Raw genomic sequence first — 18286 nt, forward strand, 5'->3', positions numbered from 1 at the left:
GTTTGGTGCCTACGCCTGGCTCTGCAGCATCTCAGTGAGACAATGTATAGAAAACCCTCAGCACACTGCCTGGCACCTAGAAAGTGTCCAATGAATAGTGGCCACTAGTCTTATCATTTTTACATAGGAATCCTTGGGAGGGAGTCAGCGAGGTACACTGGAAAGTTTATTCAACCCGACATCTGAAGACCTAGATTCCAGGTCTCACTATTACTGCCCAGCTGGGGATGCTGAGTAACTCACTCATTTCATTTCACTGGGCCTAGGCTTTCTCATCTGGAAATAGTAATAGCCGCCCTACTTTTCTAATATGTTGTTTTCGCCTTTAAAGTATGCATACTCTTTGCCTTCGCTATTCTATTCCTAGGAATTATCCATATTGTGTGTAAAGATTCTAAGTTATAATGGTGAAAAAAATGGAAATAACAAAAATGTCTATTAGTTATTGGTTTAATAGATTATATTTCTATATAATAGAATACAGTGCAGCCATAAGAGATGATCCAGATTCATTTTTTTAATTGACATGGAAATATGATCATGTCAGTGGACCATGTCAATATCATATCATTACATTATTTATAAATGATAGGTTACAGAATTGCAGGATATAATGTGATTCAATTTTGTAAAAATATTTCTACTCATGTCTCTACAGTACATCAAAATGTTAACAATGATTAACATTACACATTTTCTGAATTCTTTGCGATAGCATCTAGTATTTTTTTTTAATCAGTAAAAAAGGAAAGGTTTTTTTTTTTTTTTTTTTTTCCATTTGGAGAGGAAACCCAGTCTCTGCACTCTACTCCACAGACCTCGTGGGAGACTGAAATGACACAGGTACTCCTGTGTGTGGTACAAAGGGGAGGCCTATGGTTACTATGGACATCTCAGTCCGACCTTGTAGGGACCTGCTGTTTGAACCCAACAGAGTCTGAACCTGTAATACACATTTGCCCTAGTACCTTGGAGTCAGCCTTAGGAGTGGCATAGGGCTGGGGGCTTTGCTGAAGAAGAAATATGGGTGGAACAGTCTGCGTGGCTTTAGGCAGTGCAGGGCTGCTTGGGCACCAGCTCACTGGGCTGTGTTTATGAGGCTTACTTCCTGCTGGGCTGGAAGGCCGCTAGCCAGGAACACCTCATGGGCATAAGAGACCCCCATCCTCTCCCTATTCCCAAAGCTGAAATGTTCCGAATTCCTCCTTGGGCCAAACTGCTCTCCCCCAAGTCCTCTCCTGGGCTCACAGAGGTCACCACACAAAAGCCCAGCTGGAGTTTTTGACGGGAAAAACACAAACTTTGCCAAACTTTTTTTAAGTACCTCAATCTTCCATAGCCTCCAGGGGTTTAATTCTGATCTGTAATAAGTCTCTGACCTGAGGCTGAGATTTGCAGATGTATTTTGCAAAGCTGCTGCAAACAATTAGAAATCCTTTATCACCTCAGCCTGGGCCCCCTGCACCTTGTTCCCCTCCCTCAGGATCTTCTCCAGGGCCGTACATCTCCTCCAAGGCTTTCCAAAGGAACTGCTTCGTAAGTGTCTCAATTCTGATTTATTTGCTGCCTTTTAAACTCACTTAGGTGGGCTCTTGCTTCCTAGTTGCTGTCAATTTGGCCCATGGTCCAGCCAGGCTGGGCCACCTTGGGTTTCTGAGGGAAGGACACTGGAGGCAAAATTCAGGTAGGTCGGTAGTATTTGTTTTCTCAAGGCTACCACAAAGTTTCCAGTCTTTGAAACTACAGGACCAGAGGAAGCATTCTCCAAATCAGATCATAATCTCTGAATGGAGCTTTTGAGGGTAAAAGGACTGAGATCAAAAGGATGGGAGGAAAGGAACTACAGGTTACCCCTCTAACTAAGGGGCCTAAGGACGATCAGAAGGGGTGTTTCCTCACAGCCAGCTCCAGTGCCTTCCTTAGCATGAAGGCTCAGTGAGTCGGTAGAAGGAGGATTTTGTTTTTAATTTATTTTTTATTTATTAGTTTCATGTGTACAAAACACTGTAATAGTTAGACATTCATCATTTATACCCCTCACAATGTGATAACACCCCTCCCCCAATCTACTATCCCTCTGACATCGCACGCAGCCATTACATTGCCACTGTCTTTATTCCTTATGCTGTGCTCCGCTTCTTGTGAATATATACAATTATAGCTGACATTCATTATTATTCAGCTTCGGCTTCAGGTGTACAGTGCAGTGATCAGGCATCTACAGCATCCCTGAAGTGGTCTCCCTAACGAGACAAGTGTCCATCGGATACCCTACAAAATCTTTACAACATTATTGATTATATTCCCCAAATTGACTTTCGCATCCCCGTGGCAATCTTGTGGTTACCGATTGTGCTTTCTAATCCCCTCACCTTCTCCCTTGTCAAAACCCCTCCTACCATCTAAGAAGGAGGATTTTTGAGTGAAGTCATGAAGTCTCCCCTTCAAGCCCTTAAATAACTCCTCCACTGGTCTGCATGTCTGTCATTAGAAATTCCCCTTTGAAGGAAATCCTGTCATTTTGGACAACTTGGATGAAACTTGAGGGCATTCTGCCAAGTGAAATGAGTCAGAAAAAGACAAATACTATATAATCTCACTTATATGTGGAACATAAAACAAATCTGAGCTCATAGATACAGAGAAGAGATTGTTGTTTGCCAGCTGCAGGGGTGGGGTGGGGATGGGTGGATGAAACGGGTGAAGGGGGTCAAAAGGTACAAACTTCCAGTTACAAGATAAATAAATCCTGGGGTTGTAATATACCGCATGGTGACTATAGTTAATAATACTGTGTTGTATACTTGAAAGTTGCCAAGATAGTAGATCTTAAAAGTTCTCATCACAAGAAAAAAGGAAAAACTTGGGATTATATGGTGATGGATGTTAACTAGACTTATTATTGTGATCATTTCACAATACATACATATGTCAAATCATTGTGTTGTACACCTAAAACTAATGCAATGTTTTACGTGAATTATATATCAATAAAAACAAAAGAAATTCCTTCTTTGGACTGAGACATTATTCTCTTGAAGTGTCCTCTTTGAAACAGAGTTGGAACCAAAACATTAACAACATTTTAGTTGGGGAGAGTGTAGGTAATATCTGTTTCCTAAAGGCTGCCTTTCTGCATTTTCTAGCTTTCTAAAATGAGAGTGATTTACTTCGATGTTCAGGACAAAAAAAAAACCAACTCCTTTTTAAAGCAATTAGAAAAATCTCTCAATCCAGTTGTAGTTCCCCAAGCTGTCATCAATCAACTGATGTGAAGGAAAGGTGAACTGCTCCAAGGACAAACTTTCCAGAAAGTGAGGCTTCAAAGGAATGGCTTTGCCACTTACTGGAACCCTCAGAGGCTGGGTCTCAGATTCTTGTGAGGGGCTGGAAGGTCAACACATGGAGAAGTGAAGCTGACTGGCAGAAGAGAGCTGTAGTGGCCCCCATCACCCCCAGGACGCCACATGAGGTCCTTCCTTGAGTGTGTGAACCCCACCTGTCTTGCCCCACTCAGTCTTCTGAGGGTGCTCCCAAAGAAGGGGTTCTGTGCACAAGACTCTCAGACCAAAAAATCAGGGGGACTAGTAGGGCAAGAAGGGGTTAATTCAGAAGCTCCTGTCAGTCTTTATCCCCCTAATCGTCTCCTGCAGTTCTAATCTCCCCTCTAAGGCAGATTAGTTAAGGATCCTAAATGAAGCTTTCTTGCCCAGCTCTTGGACCATGGAGTGTGTTGGTCCTATGCCCAGAAGACAAATTCAGCTGGCAAGACCTCGAGTTCTCTGTTCCTCCAAAGCAGCCAGGGCTTGACTTCTAGGAGGATCCCTCAAAGAGATGAATTTCTTTCAGAGCTGCCTGCTTCTAATAATTGCTGTTCCATCTTATATATTTATCAGAGTGGCTCCTGTCCCCATTACCTTATTTGAGTCTCAAAACCTTAGAGATGAGCAAACTAGGGCTTGGAGAAGTTAGGGAACTTCCTCAACATGTTTCAGGCAGAACTGAGACACACAGATTTTGATGTGACGTTGACACTACCCTTTAGGTCACCAATATGCTTTGAATACAGTTAAGCATTTGTTGAGGACCTACTATCGGCCACGACCACACTGAGAGGCTGGTATCATCTCCATTTTACAGATGAGAAAACTAAAGTGTAAAGAATGGAAGTGACTATCCCAAGGCCACACAGCTGGAAAGTACAGAAGCAAAATCAAATTCTTTTCTGACTCCAGGTTCTTTTCCCACTCCCCCATACTGCCTGTCTTGAAAACGATTAGCCTTGGTTTCTTCCTTTTGATAAGAATATGCTAAAGCTATTAAATACATGGTGATGGAAAGAGTGGGTGGTGTCTCTGGGTGGTGAACACACAAAGTGATAGATAGATGAAGTGTTACAGAATTGTACACCTGAAATCTATGTAACTTTACTAACAATTGTCACCCCAATAAACTTTAATTAAAAAAAGAATATGCTAAAGCCAGCCCACACTAAAAGGAATTTCCAAGGTCATTTGATTCTCAGGCTGGAACTCTTTCTCTAAACCCTATACCATTCATCACACAAACCAAAACAGAATCTAGCCTGGCCTACCACCCAACCACTTGCTATGTTGCCCACCCCTACTTTCTTGACCCTGGCTGAAAGCTGACCCCCATTGTGCCATTTCTCCCAATTGAATAAGCTCCAACAACTTGTTCTTCCTCCTGCCCAGCTATGCCAATTCAGACTCTCTAGAGATTACAAACCTCAGTGATGGCGTTTTTTTTGGTTGTTGTTTTTTTTCTTTTAATCTGCCTTCCTCCTGCCCCAAACTACTTCCTTATGTACTCTTACTGAGTCAGGACTAGCTCTGGGGAGAAGCTCTCTTCTTGGGCACACTGTTGACACCCATGGGAAACTCAAGATGGGCTCTTCTGCCCCCATCCCAAGAAGGCTGGAGCAGGAGCTGCTCCTCTGGGAGGCGGAGGTCTTCTCCCCCAAAACCTCAAGGTACCTCATCAATTATCACTGAAAGCACAGATATAAATAGGGAGTACAAATTAAAAGTATTTCACCCAGCCTGGGTAGGAAGAGGGGTCCAAGGAAGGTTTCAAGGATAGGATGCGTCCTGAAGGATGACCAGCAATGACTGTATTTTGCAGTATAATGTGCTCCCATGGATACTGTGTGCCCACGTTTTTGGCCCAAACTTCCAGGCAAAAAAATATTTTGTTTTAAATACATGGAGGCTGAACAACATGTTACTAAATAATGAATGGGTCAACAATGAGATCAAGTAAGAAATCAAAAGATACTGCGAGAAAAACGAAAATGAAAACACAATGACACAAAATCTATGGGATGCAGTGAAAGCAGTCCTAAGAGGAAATTCATAGCAATGCAGGCCTATCTCAAGAAACAAGAAAAATCTCAAATCAGCAGATTGTCTTTACACCTCAGGGAACTGGAAAAAGAACAGCAAAATAAGCCCAAAGGGAGGACAAGGCATGAAATAATAAAGATCAAAGTGGAAATGAATGAACTAAAAACCAAAAAAACAAAACTAAAGATCAATGAAACCAAAAGCTGTTTTTTTTTAAATGAACAAAATCGACAAACCTGTAGCCAGACTCATTTAAAAAAAGAGAGAGAGCACCCAAATTAATAAAATCAGAAATGAAAGAGGAGAAGTGAGGACAGATACAACAGAAATAAAAAATAAATAAAAAATTAAGAAAATATTATGAGCAACTATACGCCAACAAATTTGACATCCTGGAAGAAATGGATAATTTTCTAGAAGCATACAACCTTCCAAGGCTAACTCAGGAAGAAATGGAAACTCTGAATAAGCTGATTACTACCAGGGAAATTGAATCAGTAATCAAGAAGCTCCCAACAAACAAAAACCATGGACCAGATGGCTTTACAGGTGAATTTTACAAAACATTCGAAAAAGAATTATCACCTATTCTCCTCAAACTATTCAAAAAAATCCAGAAGGAGGGAGGGCTCTCAAACTCCCTGTATGAGGCCACTACCATCTTGATCCCCAAATCAGACAAAGACATTACAAAAAAAAGAAAACTACAGACCGAAATCCCTAATGAACATGGATGCAAAAATCCTCAGCAAAATATTGGCAAACAGAATTCAGCAATACATTTAAAAGATCATACACCACGATCAAGTGGGATTCATCCCTGTTATGCAAGGGTGGTTCAATATTTGCAAATCAATTAATGTGATTAACAAAGTGAAAAATAAAAATCATATGGTCATATCAATAGATGCAGAAAAAGCATTTGACAAAATCCAACAGCCACTTATGATAAAAACTTTTAAGAAAGCAGAAATAGAGGTATCATATCTCAACATAATAAAGGTCATGTATGGTAAACACACAGCTAACATTATACTCAGTGGGGAAAAGCTAAAACCTTTCCCCTTAAGATCAGGAACAAGGCAAGGTTGCCCACTTTCTACACTTTTATTCAATATAGTTCTGGAAGTCCTAGCTACAGCAGTCAGACAAGCAAAAGAAATAAAAGGCATCCAAATTGGTAAGGAGGAAGTAAAATTGTCATTATATGCAGATGACACGATGCTATACACAGAGAACCCCAAAGACTCCACCAAAAAACTATTAAAACTGATAAATGAATTTAGTAAAGTAGCAGGATACAAAATTAATATTCAGAAATCAGTTGCATTTGTATACACCAATAATAGACTATCAGAAGGCGAAATTAAGAAAACACTCCCATTTACAATTACTTCAAAAACTATAAAATACTTAAAAATAAATTTAACCAAAGAAATAAAAGACCTGTACTCAGAAAATTATAAGACAATGGAAAGGGAAAGTAAAGAAGATACAAACAAATGGAAACACATACCATGCTCATGAATAGGAAGAATTAATATAGTTAAAATGTCCATACTGCCTAAGGCAATATATAGATTGAATGCAATTGCTATCAAACTACCAAGGACATTTTTCACAGAAATAGAACATATAATCATACATGAACTATAAAAGACCCTGTATAGCCAAAGCAATCTTGAGAAATAATAACAAAGTGGAAGGTATCATGATACCTGACATCAAATCATGCAACAAGGCTACAGCAATCAAAACAGCATGGTACTGGCATAGAAACAAACACATAGATCAATGGAACAGAATAGAGGGTCCAGAAGTGAATCCATGCCTATATGGTCATTTAATCTATGACAATGGAAGCAAAAATATACATTGGGGTAAAGGCAGTCTGTTTAATAAATGGTGCTGGGAAATCTGGACAGACACATGCAAAAAAAAAATTAAGTTAGACCACTTCCTTACACCAGATACAAGAATAAATTCAAAATGGATTAAAGACTTAAATGTAAGATGTGAAACCATAAAACTCCAAGAAGAAAATACAGGAAGTAAATTTGCGGACATTACCCTTAGTAATACTTTTACTGATATTTCCCTTTGGGTAAGGGAAGTAAGAGAAAAAATAAACATATGGGACTACATCAAACTAAAAAGATTTTCACAGCAAAGGAAACCATCAATAAAATAAAAAGGGACCCTACTGAATGGGAGAAGATATTTGTCAATGATACATCTGATAAGGGGTTAATATCCAAAATTTATAAAAAACTTATTCAACTCAACACCAAAAAAACAAACAACCCAATTAAAAAATGGGCAGAGGTCATGAAGAGACATTTTCCTAAAGAAGACATACAGATGGCAAACAGACGTATGAAAAAATGTTCAACCTCACTAATCATTAGAGAAATGCAAATAAAAACCACAATGAGATACCATCTCACTCCAGTCAAAATGGCTATCATCAGTAAATCAATAAACAAATGCTGGCAAGGATGTGGAGAAAAGGGATCCCTCGTGCACTGCTGGTGGGATTGCATATTGGTGCAGCCACTATGGAAAGCAGTGTCGAGGTATCTCTAAAAACTGGAAATGGAACTACCTTATGACCCAGCAATTCCACTCTTAGATATCTATCCAGAGAAATCCAAAACACTAATTCAAAAACAAACAAAAAATTATGCACCCTTATGTTTATTGCAGCGCTATTCACAATAGCTGGGACATGGAAACAACTGAAATGCCCACCGGTAGATGACTGGATTAAGCAACCGTGGTACATTTATACAATGGAGTATTACGCAGCCATAAAGAAGAATGAAATCTTACCATTTGCAACAACATGGATGGACCTGGAGAACATTATGCTAAGTGAAATAAGTCCAACAGAGAAAGACAAATACAGTACGATCTCACTTATAGGTGGAGACTAAATAATAGAATAAATGAACAAACTAATCAGAAACAGTCTCAGAGACATAGAGGAAAAACTGAGGGTTGCTAGATGGGATGGGGGAGGGGATAAGGGAGAAGGTGAGGGGATTGGAAAGCACAATCGGTAACCATAAGATTGCCATGGGGATACGAAAGACAGTTTGGGAAATATAATCAACAATGTTGTAAAGATTTTATAGGGTATCCGATGGACACTTGTCTTATTAGGGAGACCGCTTCAGGGATGCTGTAGATGCCTGACCTCTGCACTGTACACTTGAGGCTGGAACTGAATAATAATGAATGTCAACTATAATTATATATATATATATATATATATATATATATATATATATATATATATATATATACAGACACACACACACACACACACACACACACACAGAGGATGTGGAGTGCAGCATAAGGAATAGAGTCAGTGGAACTGTAACAGCTATATACGATGTCAGAGGGGTAGTAGATTTGGGGGAGGGAGGTTATCACTTTGTGAGGGGTATAAATGTCTGACTATTACGTTGTTTTGTACACCTGAAACTAATAATAAAAAAAACTTTCGTTTTAATTTTTTAACTCAAATTTTTATTTGTTTACATTTAGATACTTGTTTTTTGTATTATAGAGGAATTTTAGCATTTATTTTTTTTAACATATTATGTTACAAGAAATTTTATGTGACACATAATTACAAAACACAGGAACAGATACAAGGTACAAACAATTTTATGTACCGGTAACAAATTTATGATATTTATACATCATAGAAGGCCAAGAACTCTTCATTGTTGCAAATTCATCATAAGTTCAACAAAACTGTCATAGTATTCCAGGCTATTATTTTGCATATGGATATCGTTATTGATTTTTAGAGTTACATTTTTAACTCATAAACATAAATAAAAGAATGAAAAACATTTATATAGACACGGAATTAGTACTACTCATGTATAATTCACATCCTTATTTTTCCCTCACAAATTTGGGCAAAAAAAGTGTGCATTATACATGGCTAAATATGGTAGTCAAGCAAATGGTGGATGGTAGAGTAGCATGCTTAAGGCATAGAGACAGAGAGAAAGGGAAATTCAGAGAAGTACATGTGTTCAGGTATGGCTGGATTGTGTGTGTGCATGCACACGCACATGAGTTTATTTGGTTGGAGGCTGGGAAGAAAAGAAGGAGTTAGACAATTGATGGCTTTCCTGACAGCAATTAAGAGGTCCTGAAGTTTTTGAAGCATTGCAAAGAGGTGGGGTGGCACTTGTGATTTCATTTCCATTTTATAAAGATCCTTAACTACTGGATGGATAATTGATTTCAGGGTCAGGGCAGAAGTGGAACTGGAGAGATCAACTTGAGGTGCTTATGAGATTTCCAAATAGACAAGAGACAATAGTTGCATGTAGTTTGAACTAAAATTTAGGCAATGGAGATGGGAAAAAGTGTATTTATTCAGAATATATCTTACCAGTAGATCTGATAGAACTTCATAATTGACTACATGTCAAGAAGAGGTGAGGCATCAAGGATGACTGTCTTGGGTTACTGGAATAGTGATGGTTCCATTGAAATAGGGAAGACTGTGTGAGGAATAGTTTGGGGGTAGAGAGAGAGAAGAGGGCAGATGATTTCAGCTTTGCGAATGTTGAGTTTGAGGTGACATTAAAGCATTCAGGTGGGGTCATGCCAAGTGCAGTTGAGTGTACAAATGTTGAATTCAGGAGAGAGATCTGTGCCAGAGATATGGATTCAGGAGTCATTGCCATGGAGACAAGGTGGATGAGATTTCCCAGAGATAATGTAAAGAATAAAAAATCTAGAAGTCTGGATGAAAACCTGGATGGAATAGTCAGATTTATAGAGTGAGAAGAAGAGGAACTTATAAAGCAGACCTAAGAGAATCATTTTGAGAAGCAGGGAAAACTGGGGGTAGTGTTTTATGAAAACAGAAAACAAGGGAGAAGACAGTTTTATGAAGGAGAGGGACAAGGTGAGATGACAGAGATACGACCCTTGGATTTTGAACAAGAAAATTGTTTCTGACCCCATTGAGACTATTTTTAGTGGAGGGCTAATGGCAGAAGCAAGACTTCAGAGGGTTGAGCAGTGAGTCGGAGGGGGAAAAGAAGAGACCTCAATATGAAATGGCTTGTTTAAGAATCTTGGCTGCAAAGAGCATGCTGTGGATAGGGTAATAGCTGCAGAGAGAGGAGGGTAGCTCAAAAAGAGTGATAAGTATTTAAAGTAGTCACTCAGAGATACTCAGCTGGGGGAAGTAGATGGACTAACAAGTAACCATGAAAGCCCCACTGAGATGCACAGTCATGAGTGGGCGAGGTAGAATTGTGCCCCATTTAGCAATAAGAAAACTAATACCTGGGAAGGACTTCTGCAGCATCACAGCTGGTAAGTGACAGAGGTGACATTCAAACTAGATTTTCCTTCCCACTCCTATCAAATGTTTATTGGCCTTGCTCCGCACAGCTTTGCATCAATATTGGCACTGTCATATCCATCACTGATGAGTACTATTGACTATCAACCTTGTGCCCAATGCTGCAGAGGCACAATAGAAGTTTAATATACGGTTTCCTCCCTCAAATTGTTTAGAATTTGGTTGAAGAGACAAAATATTCAACAATTGTATATAAATATAAAATGGTGAAACTTTGTCTGTTTCTCTCTCTGTCTCTTTTTCTCTGTATCTCTCTCTGTCTCTCTGTTTCCATCTCTCCATCACTGTCTTCGTGTTTCTTGCTCTCGCTCTCCATTTCCCTTCTTCTTCCTCTGATTCCCTCTCTCAATCTCCTTTCCCAACACCAGGCAGCTCAGGTCCCTTACACTGAGATGTCATCGACTCATTGAAAAAGTCTATATTTTATATCCTTCAAACCTCTTTACTACGTTTATTCCTTCATTAAGAAGATGTTTGTGAACACTGGCTCTGGGTAATGCACTGTGTAAGACACTTGAGATACAGAGATGAATAAGATAAAGCCTTTGGTTTCAAGTAGCTCACAGATTAATGGGGAAGAATGAGGATTTAAACAGGAAATGTAAACAGTTTCCTCATCTGTACAATAGGGATTTGGGTACCACAAAGTGTTATTGGAACATTAAATGCATTAACATGTGTGAAGTGCTTACAATGGTCACATAGGAAACACTACATAATGTTACTATTCTTCTTATTACTTTGATGGAGGTAAGTACACACAAGATACTGTAAGAACATAGAGGAGGGGCACTTCAGGCTAAAGTAAGAGACATCTGAGCTGAGTCCTAAAGGATGAGAAGGCACTAAACAGGGGGAGAAAAATGCCAGGCATTCTGCACAGGAGGAACAGCCTGTACTCAGGTTTGTAAGAAAAGCCAACACGGTCTGACTGAGGAACTGAAAGTAATTTAGTTCAGCAAGAGTATAGAGTATGAGGAGGGGAATAGCGAGAGATGAAGCTTGAGAGGTCATAGAGTACAAGCAAGTTTGGACTTTATTCTTTAGCTGGTGGGGAGCCACTGGAATGTTTTATGTAGAGTAGTGACTTGATCAGATTAATGTGTTGAAAGATCACCTTAGCAACAGCATGGAGAATGACTCGGAGGAGGCAAGACTGGAATGAAGACCAGTTAGCAAGTCGTTGCTATAGTCCAGGGGAGAGAGGATGATGATGCTCTGAACTGAGAAAGTAGCAGTAGGGATAGAAAGAAAGGTACCATAGATTTGAGGTATAGACAAGAGGTAGAATTGGTGAGACAGTGACCATAAAGGGTGAGGGATAAGCATGAAAGAGGTGTCAAAAATCACTCCCAGGATTTTGGTCCAGTGCAAGAAGATGGATAGAGATATCATTCCGTGACCGTAGGGAACCCAGGGAAGAACTGCGTGGGGAGGAGTGCAACAGGAGAGGTGATGATTCTCTTTTAAATACAACGAATTTGAGGTTCCTATGAGATTTCCAAGTGGGCATTTTAAATGGATAATTGTTCTGGAAGTCTTGAAGCTCAGGAGGAAGGTCTATGCTGGAAATGTAGATTTGAGAATGCCAGTGGATGGGTGTGAGATTAAGTCATGGGGTGGATAAGTGTGTTCAGAGACCAGAATGTTGACTGAGAAAAGGATAGACTTCTGAGGGATATTCACATTGAAGAGACTGGTAGAGAAAGAGAAATTTTGGAGAAGGCTAAAAATGGAATAGCCAGATTGTGGTGGGTTGAAAGTTAGTGGGCTGGAGAGTCTTGCTGGAGAGGGGATATGCCCTTGAACCTTAGTGTTTTGAACCTTGGCAAGAGTAGGGGTCCTTGAACACTGCAAAATCCTGGACAACTCTGAAATTCCAAAAGATTGGCTTAGATACTTGGGCTTTACTAAGCCAAGAACCGCTTCCCTTTCCTCTGTCCTCCCAGTGAATTTCCAGGCTCCTTCTTCCAGGCCCTGGAAGAGTCTCTGCTCCAGAGTTCTCCCACGTCATGTGAGAGGCCTAGGGATGGCGGGGGGCATCTATTAGGAGAGCAGATGGGAAACGTCTGCATGTGTTATACATGCAGGAGGCCTTAGGCTAGCCTATGGAGGGGAATTTGGGTAGGTCCGGGAGGATGTGAACCTCAGGCTGTAGACAGAAGACTCTGTTGCCTGCCCCAACCTGCCCTGGAGTAAATTTTCACCATGGGTTGGATGACCCAGGGCTAAATCGTTGCCTTCTACCCCCTTGAAGATTCAAGAGGCTTCTAATAACCTGGAGCCCAAGGCTACATCCTAAGACCTCTTCCTCCTGATCCAGTCTCCTGGAGTTTGGCCTCAGTCTGCAATTGAGGGGCCCTCTGGCATTATTGCTGGGCAATGTGTTAAACAGCAGGCCTTGGAGACAGAACCGTGCCAGCCAACAGCCTGATCTGGAGTTAACAGCCACTACAACTGCCACTGCCGTACCACCTTCTGGGAAAGCAGCTGCCTGTCTGGCGCCCGCTTTTGTCTGGCTGCCAGCCGAAGGCATGTGCCTACGCAGGAGGTGATGACATTTTGGCTTCACTTTCAAAGTTTTTTTTTTTTTCCTTTCTCATGTGTTATTTCTAAAGATAACAAAGGTCAAAAGGCACCCAGCATTTTCTGGTTTCTCATAAGCTTCTGGTCAATATTTAATCTAGTTTATGGATTTTTTTTTTAGGTCTTCTAGATGCCTTCTTGAGCCTGCTTGTGGCCACCCACACACTTGTAAGGAGGAGAGAATTTGGCCTCTCGGTGACACTCTGAAATGAGGGAATAGAGGACGGGATCCAAGGAGCAAGAGCTGCAGCCTAAAGACGACAGAACAGGCCCTGAAGACACTTCTACTGAGAGGTCTGTCATGGCCTCTCTTGGCCTCCAAGTTATAGGCTACATTCTGGGCCTTCTGGGGCTGTTGGGCACCCTAGTTGCCATGCTGCTCCCCAGCTGGCGAACCAGTTCTTACGTTGGTGCCAGTATTGTGACAGCAGTCGGCTTCTCCAAGGGCCTCTGGATGGAGTGTGCCACACATAGCACAGGCATCACCCAGTGTGACATCTACAGCACGCTTCTAGGTCTGCCCGCTGACATCCAGGCTGCCCAAGCCATGATGGTGACATCCAGTGCAATCTCCTCGTTGGCCTGCATTGTCTCTGTGGTGGGCATGAGATGCACAGTCTTCTGCCAAGACTCCCAAGCCAAGGACAGAGTGGCAGTAGTGGGTGGAGTCTTCTTCATCCTTGGTGGTCTCCTGGGCTTCATCCCTGTTGCCTGGAATCTTCATGGGATCCTGCGGGACTTCTACTCCCCACTGGTGCCTGACAGCATGAAATTTGAGATCGGAGAGGCTCTTTACTTGGGCATTATTTCCTCCCTGTTCTCCCTTGTTGCTGGAATCATCCTCTGCTTTTCCTGCGCACCCGAGGGAAATCGCTCCAACTACTATGATGCCTACCAGGCCCAGCCCCTCGCCACTAGGAGCTCTCCAAGACCTGATCAACCAGCCAAAGTCAAGAATGAGTTTAACTCCTACAGCCTGACAGGGTATGTGTGAAGAATGAGGGGCCAGAAACGGGGGGTGGCTGGGTCTGTGAAAACCAGTGGACAGCCCCCCCTGCCCCCCAACCCCCCGCCAGGGCCACAGGTGAGGGACATTGCCACTGGATCGAGTCAGAAGGTGCTGCTGAGGATAGACTGATTTGGGCCACTGTATCAAGAGAAGGCAGAAATGGGAGCTGGTGTGACAGCAAACAGGTTGAATTGTCAAGATGCTTGCCAAGCCAGCCTTCCTGTTTCCTTCACCTTGGTTCAACACCCCACACACTGAGTTCTCCAACTCTCAACTCCAAACCCACCTTCCTACTCTAAGCCAGACCCTACAGGCTCCCTTCTGCCCGTTGGTTTACCTGGGAATCCATCCATAAACTCACTTATTACATCCTATTGACTGATGCTTTCTATGATCAAAGACCCTCCCTCTGATTGAGGTTGGCTCTTAGCTCACTGCTGGAGGATGGGGGAAGGAGGAGTAGTGGCTTTTATGAAAATGGCTCTAACCTACTTCTCAAACCACCCTCCAAAGAAATGGATTGGCCAATAATGGGCTCTGGAGCTTCCGTCTCACTCTTGTTATGTCTCCAAGTGTCCAAACTGGTTTGTGCATGAATGGAAATAGAACCATCCCACTTGTACCGAGGGTACAGAGAGCAACTGGATGCAGGATGCGAGAAAGGGAAGGTAGCTGAGGACCCAAAAAGACCAGAACCACTGCCTAGGGCATTTCCCAGAATTCCCTCGCACTTGCAGGTTGGGGATCTAGCCCACAACTAGAGGAAAGCACAAGGAAAGAAGATATGGTGGAAAGCTCCAGGCAGCAGCAGACTGTCTCCACTGAGGAAGTGCCTCAGAAGCTGCAGCCCCACCTTTCACTGAAGCTCCTGCCTCCCTCTGGGGTATCTGACCTGGCCTCCTGCTAAACAACAAGGCTAAGGGCCCTACACGATTGTTTCCTTAGGAATGGGAAACTGATTTTTCTAGAAACAGCCCTTAGCTGGGGGATGACAGTGTGGGAGCTGTGGAGGACTGTGACAATACCACTCCTAGATGCTGCCCAAGAGAAAAGAACTGTGGCACGTAAGAAGCTGGGTGGACATGTGTGGTGGCTCCAGTAGGTATTTCTGTTGGGCCAGAGAGAGGCAGCTCCCTTCCCCACCACAGAGAGTCTTCAAGCCTAATAGCAAATCAGCCCAAAGGCTGAGATCGGACCCTGGGGTCCGGCCATAGAACACAACAGAGACTCTGACAGACTGCGGCACCAGGTGGGCCTCCTGTCACCCTTCATACTCCTCCCATCACCCTTCACCAGAAATTCCAGTTGCTAGAAGTCATCCAAGGACTTCAGCATAGAATAATCAAGCCCAAGGTGGTACGGCCCTGATTCGAGTGATAGATGAGCTGCTGCCTGGGATTTCAGACGAGGTCGGAGAGTATAGAGAATAGTTCCCAGGCAGACAGCTCCAAGGCCTGAAAATGTTCCATTTCCCCTGGTGTGGGGGTGGGGGAAGTCATAAACAAACCAAAGGCATTTTCCCTCATCAGCCTAAGCATGAGCAACTTCTGACAACGTCCAGTACACCTCCCCAAACCTCAGTGCCAGCACAAGGGGCCCATTGGTTGCATCTACATGCCTTGCACATTTCCACTTCCTCGCCTGATTAAGCTGTTCTCCCAAGCTGGAAGGCCCGTTCCCCTTTCCCAAGTCTTCCTCACGCTTGAACAACGTGCTCAGCACTACCTCCTTCACTGAGCCTCCTCTGACCACTCCGTCCCTCTCCTACCCCTCCCTCAATGTACAAATCACTTCTTCGATGCTTATCATTCATAATTTTTGATGCATAGTTATATTTTCATGTGTTTATATCTGATTTCACAAGTACATTGTAAACTTTTGGAGGGTAGGGGCCATATCTTAGACCTCTATGTATCCTCCAGACTTACAGATAAAGACTATGCGGAAGAGTGCTGGGAACACAGTAGATGATCAATAAACACTTGTTGATTGACTAACTGTTTTATTCGTTAAAAGGGGCCCAGACAAGACAAGTGTGATGGAGAGAACTGGGCTAAGGAAAGGGTAGCATGGAAAATGGCCTTTCTTCCCACTGGGTGGATTTAAAGTGATAGACTTTTCTGAAGATATTAAGAAAGCAAGATACCCCTCCTCCCCAGGGAAACTTTTACCTTTTCATCTTGCCCAGGGTTCCTCCCTTTTCACAATTCTTTCATTTTAGTTAGTAACTAAATTTGTTATGTATTTACTCCTTTCATTTTCTGAATCCTCATTGCAAGGAAGGTGAAAGAGATCTGACTATCTCCATTTGGCAGATGGGGAAACTAAGGCCCACATAACCAAATAGATTTTCCCAGAGCCACACAGCTGGTGTTAGTGTCCCAGTCTCCTGACTCCCTGAATAGGACTCTGCTGATACAAATATTCACAGCCAATAGGAAGAGGCTGTCAGAGGTCCCCAAGCTGCCTAAGGAAAACAACATGTGGCCAACAAGGTAACACTGGGGACACAGAGGCTCTCCTGGCTGCCTGTGAGGGGGATCAGGGAGAGCAGGACCGATTCACTGAGTATGCCACCTGGAACTGCCCCACCTGTCATGCTGGCCACTTGGCCAGCCTGGACCCAGCTAACTGTCCCCACAGGGGAGAGGCCAAGCTTACATTTGAAGAAGTCACAACACCTCAGTTCCAATTCCCCTAACTATGGAGGTGTGGGAGTTTGGGAGGCCAATGAGTGGGTCCTGTTCTCACCTCCTTTGGAACTAACAAAGCCTAATTCATAAAGATGTTAACTGTGGCAACACTGATGATAATGGAGCCCTACAAGAGTCGGCTTACCCAGTCCCCGGACCTAGTGGGCCCCAGCACACAGGAGCCTGTTACAACAGGCACTACTGCCATTGCCCTCCCAAAGTGAGCCTTCTTTGGTGCAGAGGCTAGGACCCCGGCATCCAAGCCCATTTGGAAAGAATGGCAGCAGGCAGGAATAAGGGTGCAGAGAGAGGGCTCTCTGAACAGAAGTTTAATAAGAGACCACGTCTCTGGTCTGGCACCAGGAACCCAAGTACCCTTGATGGGAGGGGGGGCACTGGAGGTTGGAAGATGGGGCTGCCTTGCTGACTCTGCTCTGCTGAGTGGGCAGCAGTCTGGTATGGGATTCAACGATCCACCACCTGGCAACCAAAGCACTTTCAGATCTACCAATTTCATTGTGTGCTCCAAATACCCCAACGGAATGGGTCTTTTACAGGAAACAAAACGGAGGCTCAGAGAGGTAAGTTTCCTGAAATCAGAGTGTCAGAGTCTGAATAAGCTTGGAAATCCTTCCCACAGCAATATAGGTCTGTGATTCTGCTCAGAAGGTGTAAGAGTGCCTGTTGCTCTTCAGATTCCTGCAGCCCTCCTTTCCCATCTGCTACTGGACTCTAAGGGCCTTTGAGGGAAACAGGGCACAGAGCTTCCCTTCATTTTAGGATGAGGATGGCCTGGGAGGTCCTCCTTCCTTTTAATCTGGGAAGAATCTATGGAAGGGGTTAGAAGTTCAACCTCAACTAGAAAAACCGGGGTAGACTTGACAAAGAGCAACTGGCTGATCAAGAAAAGCCTTTGACTGGTTTTCCCTGTGGCTCATTGAGCAAGAAAAACCTTGATCTAGACAATTTCCTAGAAATTTCCTTGAGTCTGGGTCCATGTTAAACAGGGTTCCATTGCCTTCCATCATAAAGTAATTTAGATTAGCCATAGAGCAAAGGGATGGTGAAGGCCATTGGGTTCATGCTCCAGCCTCACGGCTATGAACCTTGCACAAGTAGATGTTTCTGCCTCCCTCATTCCTCTGATAATAGAGTGACTCATGTTTTCTCCTTCTTGTGGCCCTAGTGACCCACTATGATGCCATCATTAATGGGGAGGTGG

At 42.8% G+C, this 18286-nt stretch overlaps 1 protein-coding gene across 1 annotated transcript; it reads left to right on the forward strand.

Annotated features, from left to right (window-relative positions):
- The first annotated feature begins 1424 nt into the window (after positions 1–1424).
- Positions 1425–16364, forward strand: CLDN2 (claudin 2). The gene is made up of 2 exons (XM_019717712.2): positions 1425–1536; positions 13484–16364. The coding sequence occupies exon 2, from the start codon at positions 13664–13666 to the stop codon at positions 14354–14356; it is 693 nt and encodes a 230-aa protein (XP_019573271.1). The 5' UTR covers positions 1425–1536; positions 13484–13663; the 3' UTR covers positions 14357–16364.
- Positions 16365–18286: the final 1922 nt, after the last annotated feature.

This window comes from Rhinolophus sinicus, chromosome X (genome assembly GCF_036562045.2).
Source record: "Rhinolophus sinicus isolate RSC01 chromosome X, ASM3656204v1, whole genome shotgun sequence".
In the NCBI taxonomy this organism is placed as follows: Eukaryota; Metazoa; Chordata; class Mammalia; order Chiroptera; family Rhinolophidae; genus Rhinolophus; species Rhinolophus sinicus.

Coding starts and splice junctions, on each gene's coding strand:
- CLDN2 (XM_019717712.2), top strand. CDS start 13,664: ATGGCCTCTCTTGGCCTCCAAGTTATAGGCTACATTCTGGGCCTTCTG.